A 27029-nucleotide genomic window follows, 5' to 3' on the forward strand; every position below is an offset into this window, starting at 1 on the left:
AATAAGTATATTGATGATTTGAGCTCTCTCTGTAAATTATCTGTTCAGAGCCTTTAATCATCTAAAACTACTTTTCTTCAAAGAATAAAGTATTCCTTATGTATTATGGCCTTTAATCAATTATGTATCACAAGTAATTTCTTGTTGTCATTTAGCTTTAACCTATGTATATTATAGCTTCCATTGAACAGAAGTTTTTTTTCTTTGAATGGAAGTTATTTATGTTACTAATGCTCTCTGGACTTCTCTGTATTGTTAGGAAAACCATTCCCAATCTAATCTTACTAAAATACTTTATATTTTTGCTATTATTTTAAATATTTAAAATTATTTTTATACTTAACTCCTTAAGCCATCTGGAATTTATTATTATAATGTAATAAAAGACTATAACTTAATTGTTTCCACACGGGTACCAACCCATTTATTGAAGGGGTTATTCTTTTCCTAATGAATTAAAATAAGTTAATGATATAGTAAATTTCTGAATATTCATGGATATGTTTTGAGATTCTCTATTCATTGACAATATTTGATTTGTCATTATTCTTTTCATTGACCTATTCTATTTGACCATACAGTCCTAAGTCTTGTAATATTTTCTGATACCCAAGTAGGGTGATTTTCTCAATGCTCATCCTTACCTCTATCCCCTACCATTATTATTTTCAAATTTTTCTTAGCTCGTCTTGTGCACTTTCTCTTTCAGATGAGTGTAAGAATGTATGTCAAATTTTATAAACAAGCAAACAAACAAAACCTGTGTGGATTTTGAATTCAGTACATTGAATATTTTAGAAAATTTGGGGATAATAGACATCTTTACAAGAAGGACTCTTCTCATATGGGAACGTGGTATTTTTTCCCTTACTCTGGACTTTATAATGTTCTTCATAAAATCTTAAAAATGCTTGCTAAGTTCATTCCTGTTTTATGAATTTTTGGCTATTTTGATAGTATTTCTTTCCTCTGATATTACCAGTTCATATCATCCACTGCTGCTGTATGAGAAATTTCTTTCTTTTTATATGTTACCCTTAGAATCTTACATCTAGGAAAACTATCTTATTAAGTCTGTTCTTCAGTGGATTGTCTTGGATATTCTAGTTATGCAACCATAGCACCAACAAACCTTATAGTTTAGTCTCTTTCTTTACAAATTCTATACCTCCTATCTGTGATATGAACTACAACAGTGATCAGTGGTGAGGGGCTATTGTCATCTCTGCTTTCCTTCTCACTGTAATGGAAACACATTTCAACATTGAAGATGATATTTTGTGGGTGTTTCTGGTAGATACCTTTCATTATGCTAAGAAAGTTTTCCTTCTATTCCTCATTTATTTAGGATTTTTCAAAGCAAAGATGAATCACTATACTGTCGGTGTCTATTGCATTGAATTTCTTCTTTCATCCAGAGATTTAGTGATGTCTGTTAGTATTTTATATCCTGAAGTTGAAGTATCCTTGTATTCCTGGGGTACATCCTACTTCGTTTAGAGGTATTATTTTTAATACACTATTGGACTCAATTTGATATTTTAATTGTATCAGAATTAATAAGTGAGATTAGCTTAATTAGCTTAATTTCCTCCCTCCTTTCCTTCCTTCCTTCCTTCCTTCCTTCCTTCCTTCCTTTCCTTCCTTCACTCCTTCCTTCCTTCCTTTTTTCCCTCTATATATAGTTTAGGATCAGATTAATTAGCTTTAGAGAATGCATCTTGTTTTATGCTCTGGGACTATTAATATAAGATTTGTATTTATCTTGAAAATTTGGTATAGCACTGATAAAGTAACCTGGGTCTAATCTCATGATTTTTTGACTACTTTGACTACTGTAAAAGGTTCTGTCCACATCTTTCAGATCACTCTTATAGAAGACTATAGCACTTTGGAATATGGGTTAATAGCACAAAACTTTTCTGCCAGTTTAGTTTTTCTTCTTTGATGTTTTAGAACAATATTGTTGAATTCATTTTGTTAAATATCTACTGCTCTACCCTTTTCTTTTTCTTAACAAACATTTACTGAACACCTATAGATATAGGATATGAGTGTAAATTTAAAGATAAGAGATGGGCCTTGTGCTCAAGGTAATTAGAGGAAATTAGACAGTGTAGAAACAGACTTGTGTACAATTAACTGTAGTCTAACAATAAAATATTAAGTCTTAAAAGAATGATCTGAAAAAAGTGATATGAGAGTGAAGGCAGATACCATGTCCTGCCCTCCGTCTGCAGCACACAGTGGGGTATTGCTCCAGGACCTTGCTTCAGATGTGTAAGATCCCCCATCCATTGAACCATTGATGTCTCTAAAAAAAGTGATATGACATTTCAGAGGTGAAGTTAGGTAAGAACTTGAAATTCTTTAATTTAATTTTACTTTTAATTTTATTTTATGGACAATGAGGGACTCGTGAAATCTTTTGAGCAGGTAGATAGCTTGATCTGGTTTCATTTTATTATAAAATAAAGGGGATGATGAAGGGGAAGACAGCTTCAGGCTATTATATTTGTCTTAAGGTAGATTCTATAGAAAAGAGAAGTTGTAAATAGTAGAACACCTTTGTAAATCAAGGTTTGAGGGTTGAAGTCACATTTGTATGGAAAGATTAGTTTTTCCCCACATTTTGTCACAAAGGATACTTTTGATCAGGGATGTTATTAAAAATATTTAATAACTAAGTATGACACAGGTCCTGACAATCAGAACAGGGAACTGACCAATCAAAATAGACCAAGTCATAAATATGTAATTAACAAGTGTGACCATACCAGTATGTACTGGCTGAATGTCAAACTAGCCTTTGACTCCAATTTTACAGCCATGGATCTCATGATTTGAAATATTCTACTTGTTAAACACATTTCATAAATTAAGTAAAAAGATAATTTATTTTCCAATTTCTTAATTTAATAATAGATTTCTATAATTTATATTAGCTTAAGATTAGTATCACACGACTAAATTGATACAATTTTAGCATCCATCTGTAAAACTTGGTTGTTGGTTGGCCTAGTGGCCTTATATCAAGCAAATATGTAATTTCCATTTGGTATTTTGAAATATTAAAATATTTCCCTAATTTTATAAAATTCCCAGAGGACAGGAAGACTGCTGTCCTCAAGTAACAGTGTTGATTTAAGTCATGTACCTTATAGCAGCCTGGAGATGTTTTTAAAATCAATCTCTCTCTCTCTGTCTCTCTGTCTCTCTCTGTCTCTCTCTGTCTCTCTGTCTCTCTGTCTCTCTCTCTCTCTCACACACACACACACACACACACACACACACACACACATTACATAAATGTCTTTATAATTGACCATATTTTTAGTTGCCAAAGTCTCTACCACTCCCTTTTGTTTTACACATATATGTTATATTATTTTACCTACCTGAACCCAGACGGCATATGTGTTTGTAATCCCTGATTTAGATCTTTTTATGTCTTTGGAGACATCATTTTGCTCATTATCCAGTTCCAATGGTAATGAGTCATGCTGTGATAGGGTTTTAAAAATTTTTGAGGTGGCTCCATCTCTTGAAACACTGTTAACTCAGAAGATTTTACAATTTACATTTGGCAGGGTCTGCTCGAGCTGAATTCACATTGACTTCCATTTCAGTTCAAAGACTTTCTGTCTCTACAATTCTACTCTTGACCTTCCAAATGATTTTGAAAATGACAATTGACTTTTCATACTATGCAAAACTTCTCATTTTTATTTTTGTTTTGAATCTTCCTTCTACTTATATACACTGCTTCTTCTCTAAAATCAAGCCTCTTAAAACTGCATGTCCCCAATCCCCCCACCCCCCAGCCAATAAAAGCATCTGTGATCTTGAGTAATTCGTGATGGTACCCTTGGCCCATATGCATAAGCAGGGACCAACTGGCAACATCCTTGTGCCACCTTGGTCTGCCTATTACTTTCATGGCCTCCTCATTCCTCCCCTGGGACCACTTGCTGATGCTGTGACAAATTCCAGTCTAAGATATGGACAACTTTGTGCTCTAAATGGGCTGGTCTTCCCCTCCCATTGTTCTTTGTAAAGATAGTGGATAATTTTAGTGAGGACAGAGTAGTGGAAGGGCAATCAGAAGAATGCTGAATGGTCACAGACCACGTGGCAGATATAATGTCTTTTTGATGACCATTAATGAGCTAAGATGTACTTTGGGGAAAGTACATTCCAAGGACTTCGTGAGAGGACCTTATGACTGGATCCTGTAAGTCTTGCTTATATTCACAAGAACTCAATGTCCGCACATCCTGACTTTTACATTGCACTGACCATATTAAGTAGCCTAGTGGATGGCAAACAAATGGCATAATTTGGGGAAGTTTTTCTTTTTGCTTTGAAAAAAAAAGGCAGATGGTGTTTTGAACACAACTTGCCATAGAACATGAAAGCATAAGAGTTCTGGCTGTTTGAAGGAGAAAAAAAAATAAGTCGACTTATTTTAATGGTATAAACTAGCTTTAGGTTTTCTCAGGGGCTTAAAGAAAAGAGCACTGAGAAATGGGAGTGAACTGCAAGATAGGGTTTGTGTAACAAGTACCTCAAACCACAGAAGTCACATGGGCTCTCTCTGCTTTGCTACTTTTGATTACTTGTCAGAGGGTTACGCTCTTAGCTTCCCCCAGCCTGCAAGACCACTCAACCATGTGCTAGCTGGAGTAATCTTTATTCACAATGTCTTTACAAAGGCTCATGCAACAGAGCAGCAATGGCAGTTTCGTGGAGTACTGCGCTGGTCCAGCGTATAGCTCTTACCCCACACTCACAGGCAGCTTTCCCATGGATGATAATAGAAGGCTTCAAATGCTGGCAGATACTGTGGCTACTTTGCCTCGGGGAAGAAAGCAGGTATGGTTGCTATTTTGTACCTTTTAGAGTGTTCATGTTCTCTTGAGAGCAGAGTGATGTTTGTCTGACTGCATATTAAAAATGTTATTTTAGCTGCTTTGAAATTAGTGGCTCAGAGTATGGGTGAGGAAGGAGGTGAGGAACCCAGAAAGCTCCTGCGCTAATCCTTAAATCTTGAAGATTTAAGACTATAAGACAACATTTTTAGGGCAAAAGTTAAAAGAAGATTGTTTTTCTTACTGGAAGAGGTGTTCAGGTAAAATAAAAATCATTGAGCGCATCAACTTGAAGAAGGTGTATGTAGACACAACCAGCTTGAGAGTTATTGTTCCTTTTTCCTTTTTCCAGTGTCTCCCATTGATTCCTTCCCTCCCAGCCTCTCTCCCAGTCGTTGATAGTCATTTCAGTTCATAATCCAATGAGAATACTTTTATTAGGGCAAATTTTATTGACTAAATTATCTTCAGTTCTGGGGCACTGGCACATACCTCACACTATTGGGAATTAAGACTCTTAATGGGATAAATGAGTGCAAGGTCCACCACTTACTAGCTGTAGAATCTTGAGTAGAGTCACTTTCTTCTCTAAGATTCAGTTTTGTTTTTTCTAAAATGAAGATAATAATAGAACCATCCAGTGAGGCTCTTCTGCAGCTTAAGTGAGGAAATGTACAGTGCTTAACAGAGTGACTGACATGTAGTATGTGCTCAATAATTATGCTATTATTTTAATTTTTATTGAAAAGTATTTCCCTAGAGAGGAAAACTCATTTGGAAAAAATCCATGTACAACTGGATTTATTGTGCGGTTTTTTTTCATTTTTCAATTTCCAGCTAGTAAAAAAGATTTAAACCAAAACACCTCTTCAGATTTTGGTTAAATAACTTGCTATAATGCCCCACGTACATATCTGAATACAGAAAATATTAAGAATTGCTTTAAAGCATGAATTTTTGCCCTTAAATCTTGTATGCACATCATATGTTCCTCTTAAGCCTTCTAATTTCAGGATTAGAGAGTTACAGCATAGTGGGAGAGTCGTGATCTTTTTTCAGTGATGTACATAGCTGATTCCTTGGTATTTTTCACAATGAAGATAAGGGAATAATTTGTCATGGTTTGGATGATTGATCCTTTTCAATCCAAAAGTGCCTTTATGACATTGTTTAACATAATAATGAATATTCTTATCAATTTACTGTCTGAAACTAAAGCAACTGTGGGAAGTACCAAAATCTCTATTCACTTTTCATGTGTACAGCAGTGTAGGGTGTACAAAGATGAGAAGGACACTTTTTCCTGGTCTTACAGGGTTTACAACTGAGTAGGCAGAACCAATAGGCATTATACAACGTAAAATAATATACCTGCTCCAATCCAAGTACATGTCTTTGAATACAACCTTGAAGGATAGATATTCCAGATATTGAAGGGTATTCCAGAGCAAAGGAATAATTTAAATGCCGCAGCACAGATCTTGGGGCTCTTAGGGCAGTTTAAGTAACAACACATTATTGTGTTAGGTGGACCTGATGAGAGTCTGTGTGGGAGGGGAGGGGAGACCTCAGAGCTGGGCTGCTTTACACAACACTTGGACACTTTCCCTGAGGAAGTAGTAATTTGACCAGCACAGGGAAACAACTGAGCATGATTGAGTAGAAGGTTTTAGGAACCTTAGTCGGACAACATGCTTGTCGGTAAGTGGGTAGAGAGAGACTAGCAGTGAGGGAGCAACTTTTGTAGTTGGAGAAAGAAGATTCGAAGGAATGGAGAAGAGGCTCAGAGGCTTGGCTGTGAAGGCAGTGAAGAAGGAGGAGACGCATCTGGTTTTAAGCCTGAGTGAAGGTAGCATGAACTAAAAAGAGGAATCAGTAGAAGGCTATTGGCAGAAGATAATGAGAGGGATGTAGGCATATGAGATGTACCTGAGTGTGTGTGTGTGTGTGTATAATCTGTATAATATCTACACATACACACACATTTCCACACCAGTTATTTTATTCATATGTTCTCATCTTTTTTAGTTCTTCTCTTTTCCCTTTTCTCATATTCTTTCCCATGGTAAGACTTTTCCTATTCAAACAGCTTTTTCTTACTGTTGTGAGATTTACTTAAGAAAACAAAAAGGCAAAACAAAACGTCTTGTATACGATACTTCTGATTCTATACAATTATCATCAGTGAGGCTTGATGCAAGTTTATCCCAACAGTTCAGAATTTTCCGAATGGATGTTCATTTCCCTTAACTGGTTTTTTAGAGAATAATCACCTATTTGGCACTGACTGAACTGCAGGCAACAAGATCCCTTTGAGGCAGTCCCACAAGCAGGTGTTTCTCTGCCCACGGTTATTTTCAACCCTTTCAGGGCTGATGTCAGCAATTCATACTTCTTGTTATCATTGGCTTTGCTTTCTGCAAAGCTCTATCTGGTTAGCCAGGGTGTTTATACTCAACATTATTTAAAAACAGATTTCTGTGTGTTTATATGATCTCAATACCTTTATTTGTAGGAGGTGACACACTCCCAGTGTGGCTTCTACTTCTGAACATGGTTTCAGAAAAAAAACCATCTCTGAAATAGAAAACGCTGTAGGAGGGAGACAGGATCAAGTAACGTCATCTTGATGAATGTGGCAATGCTAAAGGAGTACCACTGGACCTTACACCCACTCTCCCAAGGGCAGTGGGTTGTCGTTGGAAAGTAGTTTTCACTGAATGCTATAGCGAAAACCTGACAAACAGAGGAGAAGCCTGCATGTGCGTTAGTGGGACCACAGACAGACTCTCTTTGCCTGGTTTTCTTTTGGTTATCGAATTATTACTAAATAGACAACTTCTGGAAGGGTTATTTCACTTGTAAGTTCAGGTACAGAATATTGTGCTAAACCCGGTAATGCGTGTATTTCTGGGATGGGTTCTGCCCTTCACGAGCTTTTGCATTATTTCTGGCTACACACCCATCCATTACCAAAACTCCCAAGTGTTCCTGACTGCAAGATATTTTGATCATTGAATGTATACGTTCAGTAGAAAACTGTTAATTTCACTACAAAAGAATGTGAAAAGTATTCTCTAATCCATACTGTGGTATGCTTAGAGACAATATCCAAACATTTTTTCTTGAAAAAGAGGTTCATGGGCCCACAATGGGACTTTCCTGAGAAGCCACAACATTCTATTTGGGTTCCTAAAGGGCCCTTAAATTTAAAAACTTGAGTTCAGCTCTATTATTTTGCTAATCTTAGAATATTTCTGTGGAGCCCTGCTATCCTAAAGCTCCTGACTTAAAAAGGAAAAAAAACCTGTGTTCATGGAAGAATTGGGAAGAATGAGGCAGGGGACTGGAAAGGGAGCAGAGCACATAATTTTGGGACTTTTGAAACAAACAACAAAACCAAAAATACCTCATCTGTGAACAGGTATCCTCCCCTCCCCGACCCACAACAGTTTCAGGAAATGAGTACACAGAGGGGCCAGGAAGTAACAGGCTGTTACTTAGCCGCAGAAGTGGCTACAGTATGGAACTACAAGCTCCTTCTGCAGGGCTGTCTGGCTGGCTCTGGGGCAGATTATTCCTAGTTTTTGCAAACTGACAGCTGAAGTATTTGGTCTTGGTTTCGCACTAAAGAGGGGCATTGTGAATCATTGCATAGCAGCAAAAATTACATTTTTAACATTGATGTCTAATCTTTTAAGTCCTCTGACTAAAAACAAAAGAGACGGATCCTCAGCCCTACCCCAGGCATCTTTATTTTAGAAGCTAGCAAGGGGTTAAAGAGCTGTCTACTCAGCAGATGTAATTGAATGTGTAGTTTGCAGCCCTGCCAAACTGCTAAACCTAGATTTCTCATATTAGATAATGTGTAATAAAAGACAGCTGTTGCCAGCATATGCTGTTCATTGCACACCAGTTCCTCATTCATGAGTTTTGCTGTCATCCCCACAGCCCTAAGAAAAAGCTCAGGCTGGGGGGGCAGTCAAGGGAGCAGAGACTCCACTGGTCAGATGCTAGAAGAGGGCTGCTCACTCCAGGGCCGCAGGGAAAACTTTTTCTGAAGTGTAAGACCTTTGCTAAGACCTCAGACGTACTTCTTGTCACTTAGGCAGATAGTTGGTTGAACCCTGAGAACGTTCCTTTCCACATCGCCTGAGTCTGACAGCCCAGATCAAAACCAAGTAAGCATTGTGGCGAGATGTGGAACGTGTCAGAGAATTTGATGGTGCTTAATTTATTTAAAATTTTTTTTATTTAACCGTTAGGTGCCTATGACAGGCTCATTGCTGATCCAGAGTGGAAACTAATTCCTAATTTGATTTAGTCTGAGTTTTTCCTTTGTGTCAGTGATGACCTGGATCAGTCAGTCCACAAGAATTGAGTATCTGCTCTGCATCTCACCTTGTGCTAGGCAGATATTTCCATGTTAATCTAGTTGATTAGCTAGATAGAAAGGTTAGACGGAGAGAGGTGGGGAAATTTCCTTCTCTATAGAAGTCTGGGATTTGTCATGTGGACTTAAACAATTTTATATTTGAATCTATCTAGAATAATTTTTGATTTAGAAGGCAGGTTAAATGGTGGAAGAGATGAAATCTTGAAGTTCCCATCAATGCTATGATTATTTGCTTAGCAAAAGGGTATTTAAAATTGGTGAAGGAAGGCTCAAAATTGTAAGGACTCATTAATTTTTGCCACCATCCATTCATTTAGCAGTTGTGTATTAAGGCATTACTGACTGACTTTGCTTTCTATTAGTCCTTTTTCTATGGTTCTTGCTGTTTTGCGATTCCGGTGTTTGTTTTTTTTATCGTTGTTTGTTTTCTTTCATTTTAAATTTTACTTCATATTTTTAAATGTACACCCTTGAGTTTTTCCTATGGATATTTAATTTAATGAAGGACAGAGTTGAAGGCTCTCTTACTGTGGATCTCCCACCACCTCTTACCTGCTCGTCTTGTAGTCTAGTAGTTTACTTCTGTTTGTCTGTTTAGCTGTTTTTACGGTTCCACTCGACTCCAGGCCCTGTGATGGGCACTGGGGTAGAAAGTAAAACAAATACATTCCCCAAGAGGCCCAAAGGACACGGGGAATTATGAACAGAAGTGAGGTATTTAATCCAATCTGCCCTTCACATAAATACACATCTGTGCCTCTACATGAATGAATATGTGCATTATCTGATGAATATTAACAGCAAGAGTAATGATTTTAAATATAAACCCTAGTTATGATTTACAGATAGCACGATTAGGTATGACCTACCTAAGTACTTTACAATCTGAAATAAGGATCAAAGCCAAGCAAATGGAAATAATGAAAGTAGATAAGAAAATGTGTGTACAGTGTAACAGAGAGGTTGAGAATGCTTGGGCATATCGAATTTACTGCTATCTTCCTCAAGAAGGCAGCCTACTGCATAACTGAATGGTCCCCACCCTTGTTAATGGTACTTATCAGGACAAAATCAGGCTGAAACAAACCATGCAAACTGTTATAGGTCTTCCACAGTTAGTCCTTATAAATTGAAAATAGATACTTTTTAGCAAATATAGAGATCTTTTTTTGGTTCTGAGCCTTCCTATTGCAGTCTTCACGATGATATAAATGATTTGAAGTCCAAAACTGACAAGAGAGGAAAATATAATTAATTTCCATCAAATTGTTAGGAAGAGGTCTTCGTAGGTCTTCATTATGTTAACATTTCTGACCAGTGGCCAAATTCTGAACACTGAGCCATTCCAGAAAATTTGTGAGAATGCTGACATTTTGTACTTGGTAATTCAAATTCCTTCTAGTGATGTAAGCTTCTCCACTAACAAATGCCTTAATGAAGATTTAATTTGTGCATTCATTTCTTCTATGTGTTTTTCTCCTGGCTTTCATCCTCTATTTTACTTTTATTTGTTTGGACTCCTGCATTGATCTCCTGATATTTTCTGTAGTCCTTGACATATGAGAAGCATAATAGGTTGCCAGTTAAATAAACACCATGGGTTAACTAGTAGAATGAGCTTATGTTTTGGAGCCCTGGACCAACACTTGAGAAAGAGCTAATTAACATTTGTTAATTCCTAAGCAAATAAACAAAACAAGAAACACAAAAACTCAGTATAATTACCTTAAAAACAAGATGCCACTTTTTGTTAATTTTTACTTTGTTTATAATGGTAGACTGTATCCTGGAAGCTTATGTTTATATGATCTTTTCCCAAAACATGCAGAGGAGTAAAGGTGATGTTATTTATACCATTTACATCATTCTGAGGTTCCTTTCCTTTCTTGGCTGGAAATCTCACTGTACTCTTTTACAACTATTGCAAAAATAAATCATAAAAAGAATTGAGGTTTTGAGTCTCTGATTTCACCCGAATTGTGCTTCTGAGTATTCGTTAGTTCTTTAGAGATGATTTTATCCTGCTAAAAACAGTAACATATTGAACTATTACAATAAACACAGTCATTTCATCAGCATCTCCCCAAACTATCAACTATTTGGGTTTTGTATGCCATTCCATGGTGTTATTTTTCTTTGGATTTCAGTGTGATTATAAATTGCTGTGGTTAACCTTTCGGAGGCTATTTTAAATACAGATTAGATATGAAGTTCTTTTTGGAAGGTTTGGAGCTTTGCCACATTACATTAACTCTTTTGCCATGGGGTATTATTATGGAAGCCTCATTTAATCTTTCAAGCGGACTGCCTGAACGGTCCCTTTCCCAGCTCTCCTTTGCTGTCGCTAGAGAATGGAGATTACCGCCTTTCCGTAACAATTTCCCAGGAGCTGGGCCAAAGAAGGTGATAAAGAACAAAGTCCTTTGTGATATAGAACATTTTGCAGATGTGTCTTAAGGACCTTTCAATAACTGTGTGCTTGTGTTTTTCAGCTTGCTCTGACGAGATCAAGTTCTTTAGATCATACCTTTTTCTGGTCTCAAAGGTAAAGAAATTAATTTATTTTTTGGTTTCTCAGCAAGATATTTAGGAACACAGCTTTCCAGGCTGTTGATATCACACACACACATAGAGTCTTATATACTACAGTTTACATAAACATCAGCTATTTTTTATTGACAGTTATTTTTAATGATAGGTATGTGCCAAATGTTATACTTTGATCTTCATGCCTAATTTTTTGTTTTTTGTTTTACAGAAAGCTTGTTACTGTGGAAAAACAAAATAAAGGAAAATTTGGCTTTGAAATTCAGGTGGGCAGTTTTCAGATTTTCCAGACTTTTAGTGAAGAAAGTGGCACTGGTTATGTCATGATATTTGCAGAGAAAGAATGAAGTTGGGCTTAGGGAATGATGGAGACTGTGACTTGTTTTCAATGTTTTTGGTAGTCTTTCAGTGTGTTGGGTACCATCAAGGAAAGAAAACATTCAGCGGATAAAAAACCCACCCTGAGACATAGTCTGCTTCTTGTTTGTAGCGCTTTAGTCTTCTGGTAGGTTTGAGACTGATCAGAAATTCTTGATATCAGCCAGCTCATAAATAAGAGAGTGATGTACTCTTTATAATGTGCATTTTATATATTTGCATTAGTGATGTGTTTTTTTTTTTTTTTAACATCTTTATTGGGGTATAATTGCTTTACAATGTTGTGTTAGTTTCTGCTGTATAACAAAGTGTATCAGCTATATGTATACATATAACCCCATATCCCCTCCCTGTTGCGTCTCCCTCCTACCCTCCCTATCCCACCCCTCTAGGTGGTCACAAAGCACCAAGCTAATCTCCCTGTGCTATGCGGCTGCTTCCCGCTAGCTATCTGTTTTACATTTGGTAGTGTATATATGTCAGTGCCACTCTCTCACTTCATCCCAGCTTACCCTTCCCCCTCCCCGTGTCCTCAAGTCCATTCTCTATGTCTGCATCTTTATTCCTGTCCTGCCCCTAGGTTCTTCAGAACCATTTTTTTTTAGATTACATATATTTGTGTTAGCATATGGTATTTGTTTTTCTCTTTCTGATTTACTTCACTCTGTAGGACAGACTCTAGGTCCATCCACCTCACTACAAATAACTCAATTTCGGTTTTTTTTATGGCTGAGTAATATTCCATTGTATATATGTGCCACATCTTCTTTATCCATTCATCTGTCGATGGACACGTAGGTTGCTTCCATGTCCTGGCTATTGTAAATAGTGCTGCAATGAACATTGTGGTACATGACTCTTTTGGAATTATGGTTTTCTCAGGGTATATGCCCAGTAGTGGGATTACTGGGTCATATGGTAGTTCTATTTTTAGTTTTCTAAGGAACCTCCATACTGTTCTCCAAAGTGGCTGTATCAATTTACATTCCCACCAACAGTGAAAGAGGGTTCCCTTTTCTCCACACCCTCTCCAGCATTTAAACAGCATTTTGCAGTTTTTTTTTTGTTTTTTTTTTCCGGTACACGGGCCTCTCACTGTTGTGGCCTCTCCCGTTGCGGAGCACAGGCTCCAGACGTGCAGGCTCAGCGGCCATGGCTCTCGGGCCCAGCCACTCCGCGGCATGTGGGATCTTCCTGGACCGGGGCACGAACCCGTGCCCCCTGCATTGGCAGGCGGACTCTCAACCACTGCGCCACCAGGGAAGCCCCTCATTATAGTTTTGATTTGCATTTCTCTAATGATTAGTGATGTTGAGCATCCTTTCCTGTGTTTGTTGGCAATCTGTATACCTTCTTTGGAGAAATGTCTATTTAGGGCTTCTGCCCATTTTCAGATTGGGTTGTTTGTTTTTTTGATATTGAGCTACATGAGCTGATTGTATATTTTGGAGATAAATCCTTTGTCAGTTGCTTCATTTGCAAATATTTTCTCCCATTCTGAGGGTTGTCTTTTCATCTTGTTTATGGTTTCCTTTGCTGTGTAAAAGCTAAGTTTCATTAGGTCCCATTTGTTTATTTTTGTTTTTATTTCCATTTCTCTAGGAGGTGGGTCAAAAAGGATCTTCCTGTGATTTATGTCATGGAGTGTTCTGCCTATGTTTTCCTCTAAGAGTTTTATAGTGTCTGGCCTTACATTTAGGTCTTTAATCCATTTTGAGTTTATTTTTGCTTATGGTGTTAGGAAGTGTTCTAATTTCATTTTTTGACATGTAGCTGTCCAGTTTTCCTAGCACCACTTATTGAAGGGGCTGTCTTTTCTCCATTGTATATTCTTGACTCCTTTATCAAAGATAAGGTGACCATATGTGTGTGAGTTTATCCTGTTCTGGGCTTTCTATCCTGCTCCATTGATCTATATTTCTGTTTTTGTGCCAGTACCATATTGTCTTGATTACTGTAGCTTTGTAGTATAGTCTGAAGTCAGGTAGCCTGATTCCTCCAGCTCCATTTTTCTTTCTCAAGATTGCTTTCACTATGGCAACATTTTTAAACTATTATTTGAAACACTTAAGAACATTTGGCTCTATGTGCGTATTGTCTCGTGCTTTAGGAAAATTTTGACTTCTTTATGGATTTCTATTTAATAGCCTAAGAATTTCATTTCTTATTTTCTGTCTGCTTTTCATGGCCATATTTGCTAAGGTGATGAGTTAGGTCAAATGAAGTCTAGTCTAATTAAGTGCAAGAGAAGTAGTTTAAGTATTACTGTGTTCTTTTTCCATTACACTTTTGCATTTCTTTTAGAGGCATTTTGCATAACCATATCCTTATACTGCACATCAGTTTTTATATCTTAACTTTGGTGCTGCCTTCAGAAAACTTTGGTGACTAAATATAAGCCCCACAGTTGTAAAGTCAGTGTGTTTTTAGATTAGGAACAGGAAGCTGCTATGTAAGATGTGTTTTATGAATAAAGAAACAAAATGGAACTCTAGCTGCAATGAATAGGGAGAAGGCTCTAGGAGAAAAGGAGAGACCTTCTCCTTTCTTAACTCCTCTACTTTTGAATTTGGTGAAATCTCTAATTCTTCCATCAGGTTTGAGAAGCATAGTACTCTCTCTTGTTCCTCATTCACATGAAACACTCCTTATTCTGTTGTAGAGACACTATGCTTTTTGTGACCACTTCTTTTCAAATGAGATTATCCCCAAGGATGTGCAGTGATTGCTACTGAAAACAGGAGCAAAGTCTACTCACTTACTCTTACTTAATGTAACCAGAGAGGATCTCTTCTCATTTTTCTATAGATATGTCACTGCTTCCCCCATGTTTCTCCCTTATACCATAAACACTCTATATGAAGCAAGAATCAAAACTATCATTAGTAGACAGCAGGCTATAGTGCCTTGAAACTTTGTGGATTCATGTGAGCTAATGGCTTCACCTCTGGACTGCAGCATGTCTGTGCTATCTTACTGATGCAAGGATCCACTCCTCTGCAAATTCCCTTATGGCGTATGCTTTCCATTACCAGCTCTACGCCGTAACCTATTCTCTAGTACTCATAAGATTTGTAGTAGTCATCAAATAGGGGACATGCTCTGGCAACATTTTGAAGACCAGATAGAACCTCACGTACCCTTATTGTGCCCCCATCATTAACACGTATTTGGGCCCTTGTCTACCAGGTGCAGGGCATGCTGGGAGAGAACAAGTCCACCTCCTCTGGTTTCCATGGGTGCTAGTTTTTTGCTGCTACAGAGAGTAATGTAGTAATTTGGCAGGAAGATAGACCTTAGATTCATGTACACCTGAGTTCATATCCTTTCAGTGCTACCTTAGTGGGTTCTTAGGCACTTCAAATGAACTAACACATAAAGTACTTAGTAATGTGCCTGGTTCCAGTAGAAGATCAGCAAACGACAACTGTTAGAATGAAGGCTATCAGGCATGAGAAAGGCAATGTACTTTTGTGTCTCTAGGAAATGACTGAGCTAGAAGACTGGATAAAAGAGAGAAATATCCAACTAATAATTTCTTTCCAAAACTTGGGGACCTCTGCCTTTCCTTCTCTAAGCCACAAATTTTATACCTGTTGCAAACATATACACAGGTGCAGGCTACATCAATTAACATGTTTCCCCTTCACTGTACTCACCTTTCTCCCTGGACATGGAGGGTAGACTCTCACTGCTAATGAGAATCATTACAACAGTGGTTTCCCAAAGGAGGGTCTGTTATAGCTTTGGTTCATGTCCTCCATGAACCAGACCACCCTTCCATCTCTGGAAGGGCCTGGGCTGTGGCAAGAAGACTCCCGGGCAGAAAAGCTGTTAAAGGGATCTCTGGCATAGATGGAAAGTAGATTACACGATCTCTGAAAGTCCCCTCTATCTTTAAGATACGGGGATTCTAAATGCCTTGCAGAGTACATAGAAATCTCTTAGGTTAACAAAGTCAAGTTTCTAGAAGTTTGACTGACTTCTGGTTCTGCTGGTTCTGGAGCCTGGAGGTCTGTAATACCAAAAGGAATGAACATCGGACATTCATTTTTCCACAGGGAAGCAGTGCTGGAATGTGGTTTAATTTTAGGAAACAGATGTTTAGAAGACTTACTCAACTCAGAATGCTGACTTTGATTCTAAATGCAGCAAGACCTCATAACTTAAATATGTGAAAAAGAAAAATATAGGTCCTTGGGCCACTCTATTCACCAAACACTTGTGCTGTGTTCTTGGTACAAATCGAAAACAAAAACAAAAACAAAAACAAGCTGCTTTTGCCAAATTGAGGCCAGAGGCGAAGCATAACTTTTTCTAATTCAGTCGAGTGGCTAATGAATGAGTATTTAGGGCAGATGTACCACCGAGCGCTCAGGAATGAAGGTAATTGAGTCAATCATAGTGCTTTTGAATGAATGCAGGGCAGATTGTCATTATTTGCAGAACTCTGATTTAAAATAATTATTGTTGGCGTATCTCCCTTGCTGGATGTGTACTGTTTCATACGCTCCTGTAAGAAGTACTTTAGCTCGGGAGAACCACATAGAGATTTTTCTCTCTGCTCTTGGCCATTATTGTTTTAGCCCATTGGGAAAAGAGAAACCAAATTTTTCTTGTTAAATATGCGATAATGATAGCATCAGGTGGTCTCTTAGGCTTGAAAGTCTTAAAGTCTTAAGCCAGTCTTATCCTACTTTCTTTCTTAAGCCAGATGTATTTTTTATGAATGGAGTCAGCTACAGATTGTGTGGGAGAAGTGTAAGATTGGTACTTAGATTTAGTTTATATTCAGAAAAGCTTCCCAAATTGTTCTTTGCACTTATCTATTATGCTGCTTAAGGTAACTGATACCACTTAATATTTTTTTAACAAATAGATTTTGAGTTTTTTGGTAATGGTAATCTATTTTATATTTGGTAATGGGAATTATGTATCCCTTTAATTTTACAGACTTACAGGCTCCAAAACCAGAACACCTGCTCCTCAGAGATGTGCACCCTGATCTGCAAAATCCAGGAGGATAGCCCAGCACACTGTGCTGGCCTGCAAGCTGGTAAGTTAGAACTATGCTCATGTTAGGAATTATTTAAATAGCAAGAAAAATAACTTTTTTGATAGTAAAGGTCAGGACATGATTGTTGCTTTGAATTTCCTTAACTCCTTTATGTTGCCAAGGTTTGGGTCTTGCTTGTTTTATTTCATTCGTGGGTCAGGAAAGATTGTTTAACCAACCGTTTTAACACTCATTTTTCTTGGCATCTCCCAGGTGATGTCCTTGCAAATATCAATGGTGTGAGCACAGAAGGTTTCACCCACAAACAAGTTGTTGACCTGATCAGATCATCAGGAAACCTGCTAATGTAACTATCTGGCTGCTTCCCGTGGGGCTTCAAAAATGTTATGGTCTCTCATAATGCCTGTTGAGTGAATGAATAGGCTTTTTGTTCATGATCACAAGAAGGGAGGCAGTGCACCATAGCTTGGGGATTGGGTACAGACGTTTTTATCAGTTCCTTTTGTTTCTCAAGGTTTCCTCAAACTTGAACATGTTGTCAACATCTGAAGTCAGAGGACATCAATAGCCCAAACATCTGAGTGGGTGGGATAGCATTTTTTAAATTTTATTTTTAATTCAAATTCAATTAAACTGGCGCACATTCTCTTTGGACAGAGAGGAATGGGTCCAGTTTCCATGGCTGATATAATCCTGTGGTTAGAACAAATGAAAGGTCAGAAGGGCTGAGTTTTTTCCTCTTCTACCACCAGCCAATTGTTTTTCTCTCCTAGTGTTCTGTTTGAAAGAACAGTCTGCTCGGCCCTCATGCCGTGCAACACACACACTCACATCTGCTACTATTCCCAACTTACTAATGGGACATTTGTTTCCCCAGTTAGAGATTCAACTGACATTTCCACCCTTAGTAACTAATAAGACCTTAGTAATTAGTTAAAAGATGGAATTCACCCATTCACTAAAACAATATTTATTGAGCAAATACTATGTTTCCAGCTCTGTGATAGGCTCAGGAGAGATAAAGACTCTTCTGTTGCTTTATTGTGGAAGGAGATAGGTAAGAAGAGCCTGCAACAATAAGTAATTTTGATATTTCAGTTATTGATAACTGCTATAAAGAAAGTAAAACAAGAAATGGGATAGAACATTGAGTGAGAGGGCTGCTATTTTAGCTTAAGTGTTTAAAGTGGTCCTTTCTGAGAAGGTGAGCTTTGAGCTGAGAGTGAAATGAACAGAAGGGATGGTTAGATGAACTCCTGGTGAGAACATTTCAGATAAAGGGAGAGGTCTCTGAGTTCTCAAAGTGGGCTTGGCATATTCAAGGGATAGAGAGGAAGCCAGTGGAATTGGTGGTTGGTGAATTAGGAAGACTATAGTAAGAAATGAAGACAGAGAGTTCTCCAGGGAGCAGAGCATGGGCCTCACCAGCCAGGCTTAATCGTTTTAGAATTTATTCTGATCATCTCATTTATTCTTCACAGAAGTTAGTTATATTCCTATTTATAAACGAAGTGACTCAGGCTGAAATGAGGTTTAGTTAAGACCAACCATCTAGTAAATGCCAGGGCTGGGATTTGACCATCTGCTCTGGATGCCAGGCCCTATTCTCCAGCTACACTACAGCTGCTCCTTGTAAGCTGCCAATAAAAAATCTGCTGGACAGTCTTTAGTGATTCTAGTCTAAAACTTCAAAGGCTATTTCTTTGGGGTTTGTGTGAGAGTAGTTTTGAAAGATGACTGGTGGTGGTAGAGGACTGAGTCCAACTCTGTGAATCCTATGAGTTCAGGGTAAAGGTTGGGGCCACTTGAGCTCCAGAGAAACTTGAGTCTATAAGGTAGGAATCATATAGAGTCCAGGGGAACATGCTGGTGATTAGAAACAGAAACCTATATTCCAGATGGGTAAAGTGGGCAGACCTCAGGTGGATAATTAAAGAGTATTGGGTGGAGACAATTGGAAATCCAGAGATAAGGAAGATGAGAGACCGTTTGTACAAATACTGAAGAGAGCGGCCAATCTATGGCTGCAGTTCTGCCCACAGACATCTATTGCTTGGGCAGGTCAGGTCAACATTAAAGTGCCAAATAGATTCATAGGGATTGTCACTGTCGCCCAGAGTCAAGCCCGCTAATGAGAAAGCAGACAACGTGTTCTCTTGCTATCATCTCATTATCTTGGGCATAATGCTGTTGGAAATAGAGGGAAACTGGTCTCTGCATTTAATACTATTATTTTACCATGTCTTGAAAATTTTCTTGCGTCTTTATAGAGTTACAGCTTATTTATCAAAATGAATTGGAACCAATATTTTAAAAATGCTTAGTTGTATAACTCACATATCATATTTATCTTATGCAGATTGATGGCATCTAACTTGAGCCCACAAAACAAATCAAATCACTCAGGATAGAGCAAGTCTTTTTATTTTTAGAAGGGCATTTGGTATAGGGAGAAAGAACACCATTAGATGGATAATTCTAAGATTGAAGTTTGTACGCTTAAAAGGTTTTGAGATGAGAGTCATATGAAAGTTATTATCTCATAGTAGTTCTGGTTCTATTTGTTTTAGTTCCAAAATTAAGGCAATTTACAGAGGTAAAATTTCCTAGAATCTTAGGGAAGAAAGGATTTTCCCTTGTTTCAAGAAATAGCTTCTCGACTCCATTGTTTGAAAGTCCCTAGTGCCTGTTTTCATTGCTGTATCCCTCACTTTTAGCACGATGTCTAGAGTCTGGCACATAGTAGATGCCCAATAAATATTCACCAAATGAAGGAGGTGATTCACCCGGACCACACAAGAATAGGTTCCAGCAGAGAACAACCGTCATTGCCACATAGGGGCTTCTATAAAATGAGCTACAGTTTACAAATAAACCAGTCTTTTCTTTCAGTCACCCTCTCAAAGAGAGTATTTATTTTCCATATTCTTTCTTAGAATGTTGTCAGAAGGTTTGGCTTACATCCAGATACTTGAAGTGCCGTGAGAATGGTAACATTTACGTTACTTTTTAAGGATAGCCTGTGCTCAAAGTGTAGTACTCCATAAGGATGGTACTTGTTTGAAAGAATCACTCATGCTATTCCCCTCCCCCTCCTTTTTTTGTTCAAACAGGATAGAGACTCTTAATGGAACAATGATGCTCAAAAGAACAGAGCTTGAGGCAAAGCTGCAAGTTTTAAAGGTAATTTAATTTAATACAGTGAGACACATTTTTCATCCTTGAATGTGAGTGGTAGAATAAAGATCTATTTGAAGAATTGAGATAGCCCTTGAAGATGAAATGTCGTGATGAGACTAAACTGCTGAATTATCAAGAGCCATACAATTACCTTTGCAGGAATATTAAATTCCACAAACCAGGGCAAATCACTTTCTTCCTTCCTTCTTCTGCATGTCTATGAGGCTCAGAAAGGCAACAGGAAGGCATATCACCTGAAGAACTTTTCATTAATGCACCTGTGATCTCTTTCAATTTACATTTTGTTTGGAAAAAACCAAAGAAGTAGAAGCTGTCTTTTTGTCATTTTCCCAAGTGCTATATATGTGTGCAGGAGGGCCTGGGATTTTTGTTTTTCTGTTGTCCTCCTCTGCGTCCTTTCGTTTTGCCTCATTCTTACTACAAAAATCATCTCCCTCTACTCCTGTGGCTGTCCTTGTATCTACTTTCACTGGCAAATACAGTGTCAACTTTGAAGAGGAAATTAAAGTTTACAGGAGATAGTGTACAATGCAGGATGTTCAGTGAAAATTCTCTAGGCTATTTGAGGGTCTTAAAAATCTCAGTTTCCTAGACTGGTGAGGTTCTGGCAGACCATGAAGTCTAGGCCCTCGCTCATTTGCATCTCAGGATGCGCTCAGTTATTGAGCTCAGGAGGGTAGAGTTAGTATATTCCTACTTTATCTTTTATTCCTCCCTTCTACCACATTTAATTCATCAACAAGACCTGTTTTCTTCTTTGTCCACATTGCTTTTATATTCTTGTCATTTTGCTTACCCCTGTGATCTTTTGAATCAATTTATAAAATTCATCGGAAAAAAGTCCTCTTCAGACTGTGATAGTAATTGAATCGTATTTATAGAATAAATGATATCAATCGACGTTATTATGGTTTTTGCTTTCCTTACTTCAAGCACAGGATCTCTCTTTCCATTCAGGTCTTTTATGTACTTCAAAAACATTTTGTAATTTCTTCATACATTTCTATATATCTTTGATTATATTTATTCCTATATACCTTCTAATTTTTTTGCTATAATTAATGTGGTCTTTTACATTTTCAACTGCTTATTGCTATTGATTTTTGTGTAAAGTTTTAAATCCAGGAGTCTTGCTGAACTCCCTTTATTCTAGTAATATGTTTGTAGATTCCCTTGGATTTTTTTATATAAACATAGTATCATCTGGAAATAATGAAAGTTTTGCCCCTTTACTCCCAATTATTCAACTAGTTTATTTTTTCTTCTCTTACAATATTGGCTAGGACCCTCAGGATATTATAAATAGTGAGTCATCTTCTTCATGTTAAAAGGGGTGCCTCTAACATTTTATCATTAAATTTTTGTAAGGAGTAAATAGTTCTTCATATTATATTTAGGTTTTTTAAACCGTCGAAAGTTAATTTGTTTCTGCAAAAGAGAGAGAGTCTTAGTGAACATCATTTTCAAAAAAGTAAAACTGGCTTTTTCAGGCTTTTGTAAAAAAAAAAAAGGAAAGAAATGTAGAATGTAAACTAGTGATGTTATTTAAAACACAAGTGAAAAATAGGTTTATGTTTCATGGAATAAAGAACTCTATTGCACAACACATATTTGCATGCTTCTAAGCATTTTCTGTTCTTTGAACATTTTCTCTTGAACTTTTAATATACATACTTTATTATTTTTTCTAACCTAGAAAAATTTCAACATCTCCATCCTCTCCCAGAACATCATGAGGACCTTAACATGTTTAAATGTCCATTTAAGGCTCCATCTTCCTTATTATTGCTTACTTGAGAAAATTCTATCCATTTTTAAAATGAAAAAGACAGGCTTTTTTTCTTAACAGCTGGTAAACAAGTATACCAACCTGTGAACTGTCAGCCTTGCCCTTGTTTCTTGTATTCTGTTCTTTACCTCCAGGTTTACTTTCCTTCTTGCTGTAGTATTATACTCCTTTAGTGAGGGTAGGTGGGTCTTTATTGAAAAATATCTATTTCACTGCTATAAAACTATAGCAGTGAAATTACCTATAGCAATTACCTATAAAACTATAGAGAGTTTTATAGGTAATTGAATTATTCTAAGTTGGTGTTTTGTCTCCTTAGCACTTTGAACGCTTTGTTCCTTTGATATTTTGTTTATGAGGGAGCTCCTAATTGTCTATCCTTTGTAAGGTACTCTGCATTTTCTATATTTTCTTCTAAAAGTTTTAAAGCTTTTTAATATCCAAGTCTTTAATTCATTCAGAATTAATTTTTGTATGTAGTATGAGGTAGGATTCCAATTTTGTTTTATTTTTTTCTATTTGAGTACTCAGTTCTCCCAGTACCATTTATTTTATACAGTCCTTCTTTTTCCCCAGCGGACCTGCAGTAAAACCTCTATTTTTAAGCTAGTTCCAGATATGAATGGATCTTACAGGCTTCCAATTCTGATCCATTGATCAATTTGTTTATTTCAAACTCAGCTATTGTACCTTTGTAATAATATTGATGTCTGATTGGGCAAGCTTTCCAGGTTATTCTTGGCCCTTTGATTGTCTGTATACATTTTAAAATCAGATTGTTAAGTTCTATGAATGTATGTTGGAGCTTTGATAGATAATACGGCTTTATATAGATAGATCAATTGGAGGAGACTTGACATCCATATGGTATTGAGTTATCTTACTGACAGACTATCTCAGTAAATAATTTTTAATTATTTTCTTTCCATAAATTCCTATAATTTTATGCAGATAGATCCTATGCAGCTTTTATTAGATTTATTCCTTTGTAAAATGATTTTTGTCCTTATTATAGTTTATTTATTAAAAATAATGTTTTGATTGAGATTAATGTGTAGATGTGTGAAATCAATTTTTCTGTGCTGTTATAGTCAAACACCCTGCTAAACTATATAATTTCTAATAAATTACAGATTATTTTGAGTTTCTCATGAAGATAATAACTATCTGCTGAGAATGATATTTAGCTCTTTTTCTTATTTTGCTACACTGGTTAAGGCCTATAATACAATGATGGATAGAAGCTAAAATAGTAGGCATCCTTGCTTTGCTTTTGACCTTAAAGGGAATTCTTTTGATTCTTTCCTGTCTCTAGGGTTATACTTTTCAGGTTAAGGAGGTTCCCTTCTACACCAAGTTTTCTGATAGTTTTTACAGTGCTCGTGTATTAAATTGTATCAAATACTTTTTTTCTATAAGTGTTGAGGAGGTCTCATTTATTTATTTTTAAAAATCTGTCAATTTGGTGAATAACATTTAAAAATTTTCTAGTGTAAAACCACCCTTGCATTTCTATAATAAATCCAACCTGGTCATAACTTATCATCTTTTTAATATACTTGTAGATTTGATTTGATAACATTTTCTTTAGCATTGTTGAGGGTAACTTCATCTTACAGGTAGAATGGCTTGTAATTTTCTTTTCTCAGACTATCTTTTTTAGTTTTGGTATCAAATTTACTGGACTCTTAGCATGAGGTGAGGAGTCTCTTCTCCTTTTCGTCCTCTGGTAGAATTCTTGTAACGCTATCTGAATCATCTGGGCTTGTGTTTCTTTTTGATGTGAATACTTCTAAACTCTGTTTCAGTTTCTTTATTAGCCATAAGACTGCTCAGGCTTTCTATTTTTGTTTGTTTGTTTGAGCCAGGTTTATTGAATGATGTTTTTGTTAATAAAGTTTTAAAATTTTCAAATTTATTGCCTGAAGTTGATAATAAACATTCTGTTCTCATCTTTTTCTTTTCTATCGCAGCTGTGCTTGTGTCCCCATTTTCATTTGTACTACTTTTTATGCCTTCTTTCTATTTTTTTTTTCTTGGTAATTCTCTCTAGAGGATTTCCCATTTTTAAGCTCTTTTCAAAACCCAGTATTTCAATATTGGGCAATTTTTCATCTTTTGCTGGTTGCTTTTAAGGTGTTCTTTTGTCTTTCCTGATTTACAGTTTCACCACAATGTGATTAGGTCTGGATTCATTTCTAAATTTATACTGCTTGGAACTTGCAGTGTCCTTCCAGTCTAAAGGCTTCTGACTTTCTTCAGTTTTGTATAATTGTCAGCTTGGCCTTTTTGAATACACCTTCCTCATCATTCCCTGGATTATCTTCTGAAATTTCTGTTAGACATATTTCAGAGTCTTTTGATTTACTTTCCATGCTTCCTAACCACTTCAGATTTTGTATCACTTTATCTTTTTTGTTATGTTATTTTTATTGAAGTATAGTCAATTTACAGTATTGTGTTCATTTCAGGTGTACAACGAAGTGACTGAGTTATACATACATGTGTGTATACGTCTATATCTATATTCTTTTTTTCAGTTCTTTTCACTGTTATGTTATTTTTGAATTCTTTAGTAATATCTTCAGTAATGTTGTCTGTGTTCTGTATAGAATGTGTTTTTTCTCTTGAGTTTTAAAAGTTAATTTTTTATTTTCAAATAGTTCTTTTTCGTGTCTATCTGTTCTTCCTTTGTTTCAAATTTCTTATTCTTAGGAACATCACATTTCTCTCTCAGAGGATTGTAAATATTCTTATTTTAAAGTCTTTGAACACTTTTCTATTTTTATTTTGTTGTAGAGAGTCCATGTCCTGATTATCAGTTTTGTTGTCTTTCTTTTCATTAAACTTCTGTGGAGCTCCGGAGTCTCTACTGCCCATTTCCCTGGGCCTCTCCCTTCCACTCAGTGTGAGAGTTGGGCAGTGGCCTCTGCTCTGCACTTCAAGGCTTCCGGTCTAAAGCCAGGTCTGGCAGCTTGGATGCCTTCCCTGGAGGGCCGGTGTGCTGCTCAGTTCAGGTCATGAGGCCACGTTTATGTGCTCCTGCTTCTCTGGGTACATGCTCTCCATGAGCTTTAGTCGCCCTCAACAGCTTTGCTCAGCTCCTTTTCACAATGGTGGAGCTTCAGCCAAGGTTCTTCTCTCAAGCAGGAAACTTGTCTTTGTCTCTGCCTCACATAATTGCATTTAAACTATCGCCATAGGGTCCAATTTCCTTGTGACCTCTTTCTTTTTCTCCAGATCCAGAAGACTTTTGGGTTCATTTCTGCTCACTTTCTTTCATTTCTGTTCCTTTTCTAATCTTGAAATTATGAGATTTCCAGCTCATCTCTTGAGCCAGAAATGTCTGGGTCTGACCTATTAACCAGAGTCAGGTTGGCTTCCCCTTCACACAATGACATTTAGTTTGTACATCCTACGTGTGCATTGTGTCCCTCAAAGACTCTTTGTGGGGCCATAACCTCTTCTTTAGAAACAATGGTGCCTTCTGAGCTGTGTTTTCAGGGATTCCCTTTCTCATGGCCTGTGATTCAAATGTTTAACATGAAAACAGTACATCTAGTGGGCTGAGGGACCTACTTTTTAATCCAGCTCTGATATTTACTGCGTTTGTAGCCCTTGGGAAATATCTTGCTACATTAAACCTTTATTTTCTAATCTGGAACTTTTTAGGACAGTTAGAAAAATTAAACAGCATATTATCCATGAAAGCACTATAAAAGTAGTAAAGTGCCGTGAAAATGTTTAGCTATATGTCTCATGTAGAATGAAAACGTTGGAGATATGTTCAACCAAAATATCCAGTCTGTGATAGCTGAGTGTTATTCCAGGAAGCCATCCTTTCATTTATTCATTTAGCCAATATTTACTGAGCATCTGCTATGTACCGGGCGTACTGAGCTAGGCACAGCGAGGTGACATGATCCAGTAGGGTTAAATCTCACATGTACTTTAATTTTCTTCTAACAGTGAGAGGTTAGATTTGTCCAAATACACTACTGTGATATTAATAATAGGCTGACTCTGAGGAAAATAAGGAAGCTTCAATATAGACTAAAAACTCTTAGTCACTTTGACACATCTGCTCTTTGCATTGGTATTTTCTTGGTTTAAGTGACGACATACTTAGATGACTGGGACAAATCAACAGATTTGACATTTAAAAACCTTGACTTTCACAGAAACTGTTTGGCAAGCTCTAACTTTGTATTTCTGCATAGTAAGTGCAGAAATACAACTTCCTCTTCTCCCTATAATTAGTTTTGAGCATCAGTCTATCCTTATGCTCCCCAACTAGACTCTATTCTCTTGCAAGAGATAAACCTCTTTAAGAAAGAAAAAAGGGCTTGGTATATATGCCAGATCCCTGCTAGTTCTGTACTTCCTGGTTTCCTAACTCTGACCTTCACATGACCACAGGTTTACAAGAGCTGTAATTCAGGTAGCCCAGCAGTCTCATAACCAGGTAGACTATATTATAGTACAGAAAGAACAAGAAATTAACTGAGCCAGATATTTTATGGCTTTGACTCATTGATGGCATATTATATTGACAATCATAATGATTGCTGCTAAATGTTACTCTTATCAAGGCTTGGAAAATCCTGCCCAGTGATTGTTCAATTCCTGAACTGAGGAACCAGCCACTTTCCCCCTTAAACACTTAATGACATTCTTGTAATATTTTCTTTTCCTTCAGTCTTCCCCTTCCAAATGTGCTTTTATCCCCCTCTTCCTTTTTAGCCTTCACCTGCCCCTTCCAGATTGATTTGTACAAAGGACCACTTGTTTCCAACTAGGCTGGCTGTCCTTCAGGATAAGTGTCCCCAG

The 27029-nt window shown here is 37.0% G+C and overlaps 1 protein-coding gene across 2 annotated transcripts in view; it reads left to right on the forward strand.

Annotated features, from left to right (window-relative positions):
- CYTIP (cytohesin 1 interacting protein) overlaps positions 1-27029 on the forward strand; it is a gene marked incomplete at its 5' end in the record, with an annotated part of 62591 nt that overhangs the window by 30199 nt on the left and 5363 nt on the right. Inside the window, 6 exons of one of the 2 annotated variants that reach the window (XM_082658949.1) lie at positions 4702-4875; positions 11760-11812; positions 12026-12080; positions 17146-17248; positions 17462-17555; positions 20323-20392. In XM_082658949.1, coding sequence (XP_082515075.1) covers positions 4702-4875; positions 11760-11812; positions 12026-12080; positions 17146-17248; positions 17462-17555; positions 20323-20392 — 549 coding nt within the window. Of the gene's footprint in view, positions 1-4701; positions 4876-11759; positions 11813-12025; positions 12081-17145; positions 17249-17461; positions 17556-20322; positions 20393-27029 lie in introns of those variants that run through there. The other variant, XM_082658950.1, reaches the window with a different exon arrangement.

This window comes from Grampus griseus (genome assembly GCF_964374135.1).
Source record: "Grampus griseus genome assembly, chromosome: 7".
NCBI lineage: Eukaryota > Metazoa > Chordata > Mammalia > Artiodactyla > Delphinidae > Grampus > Grampus griseus.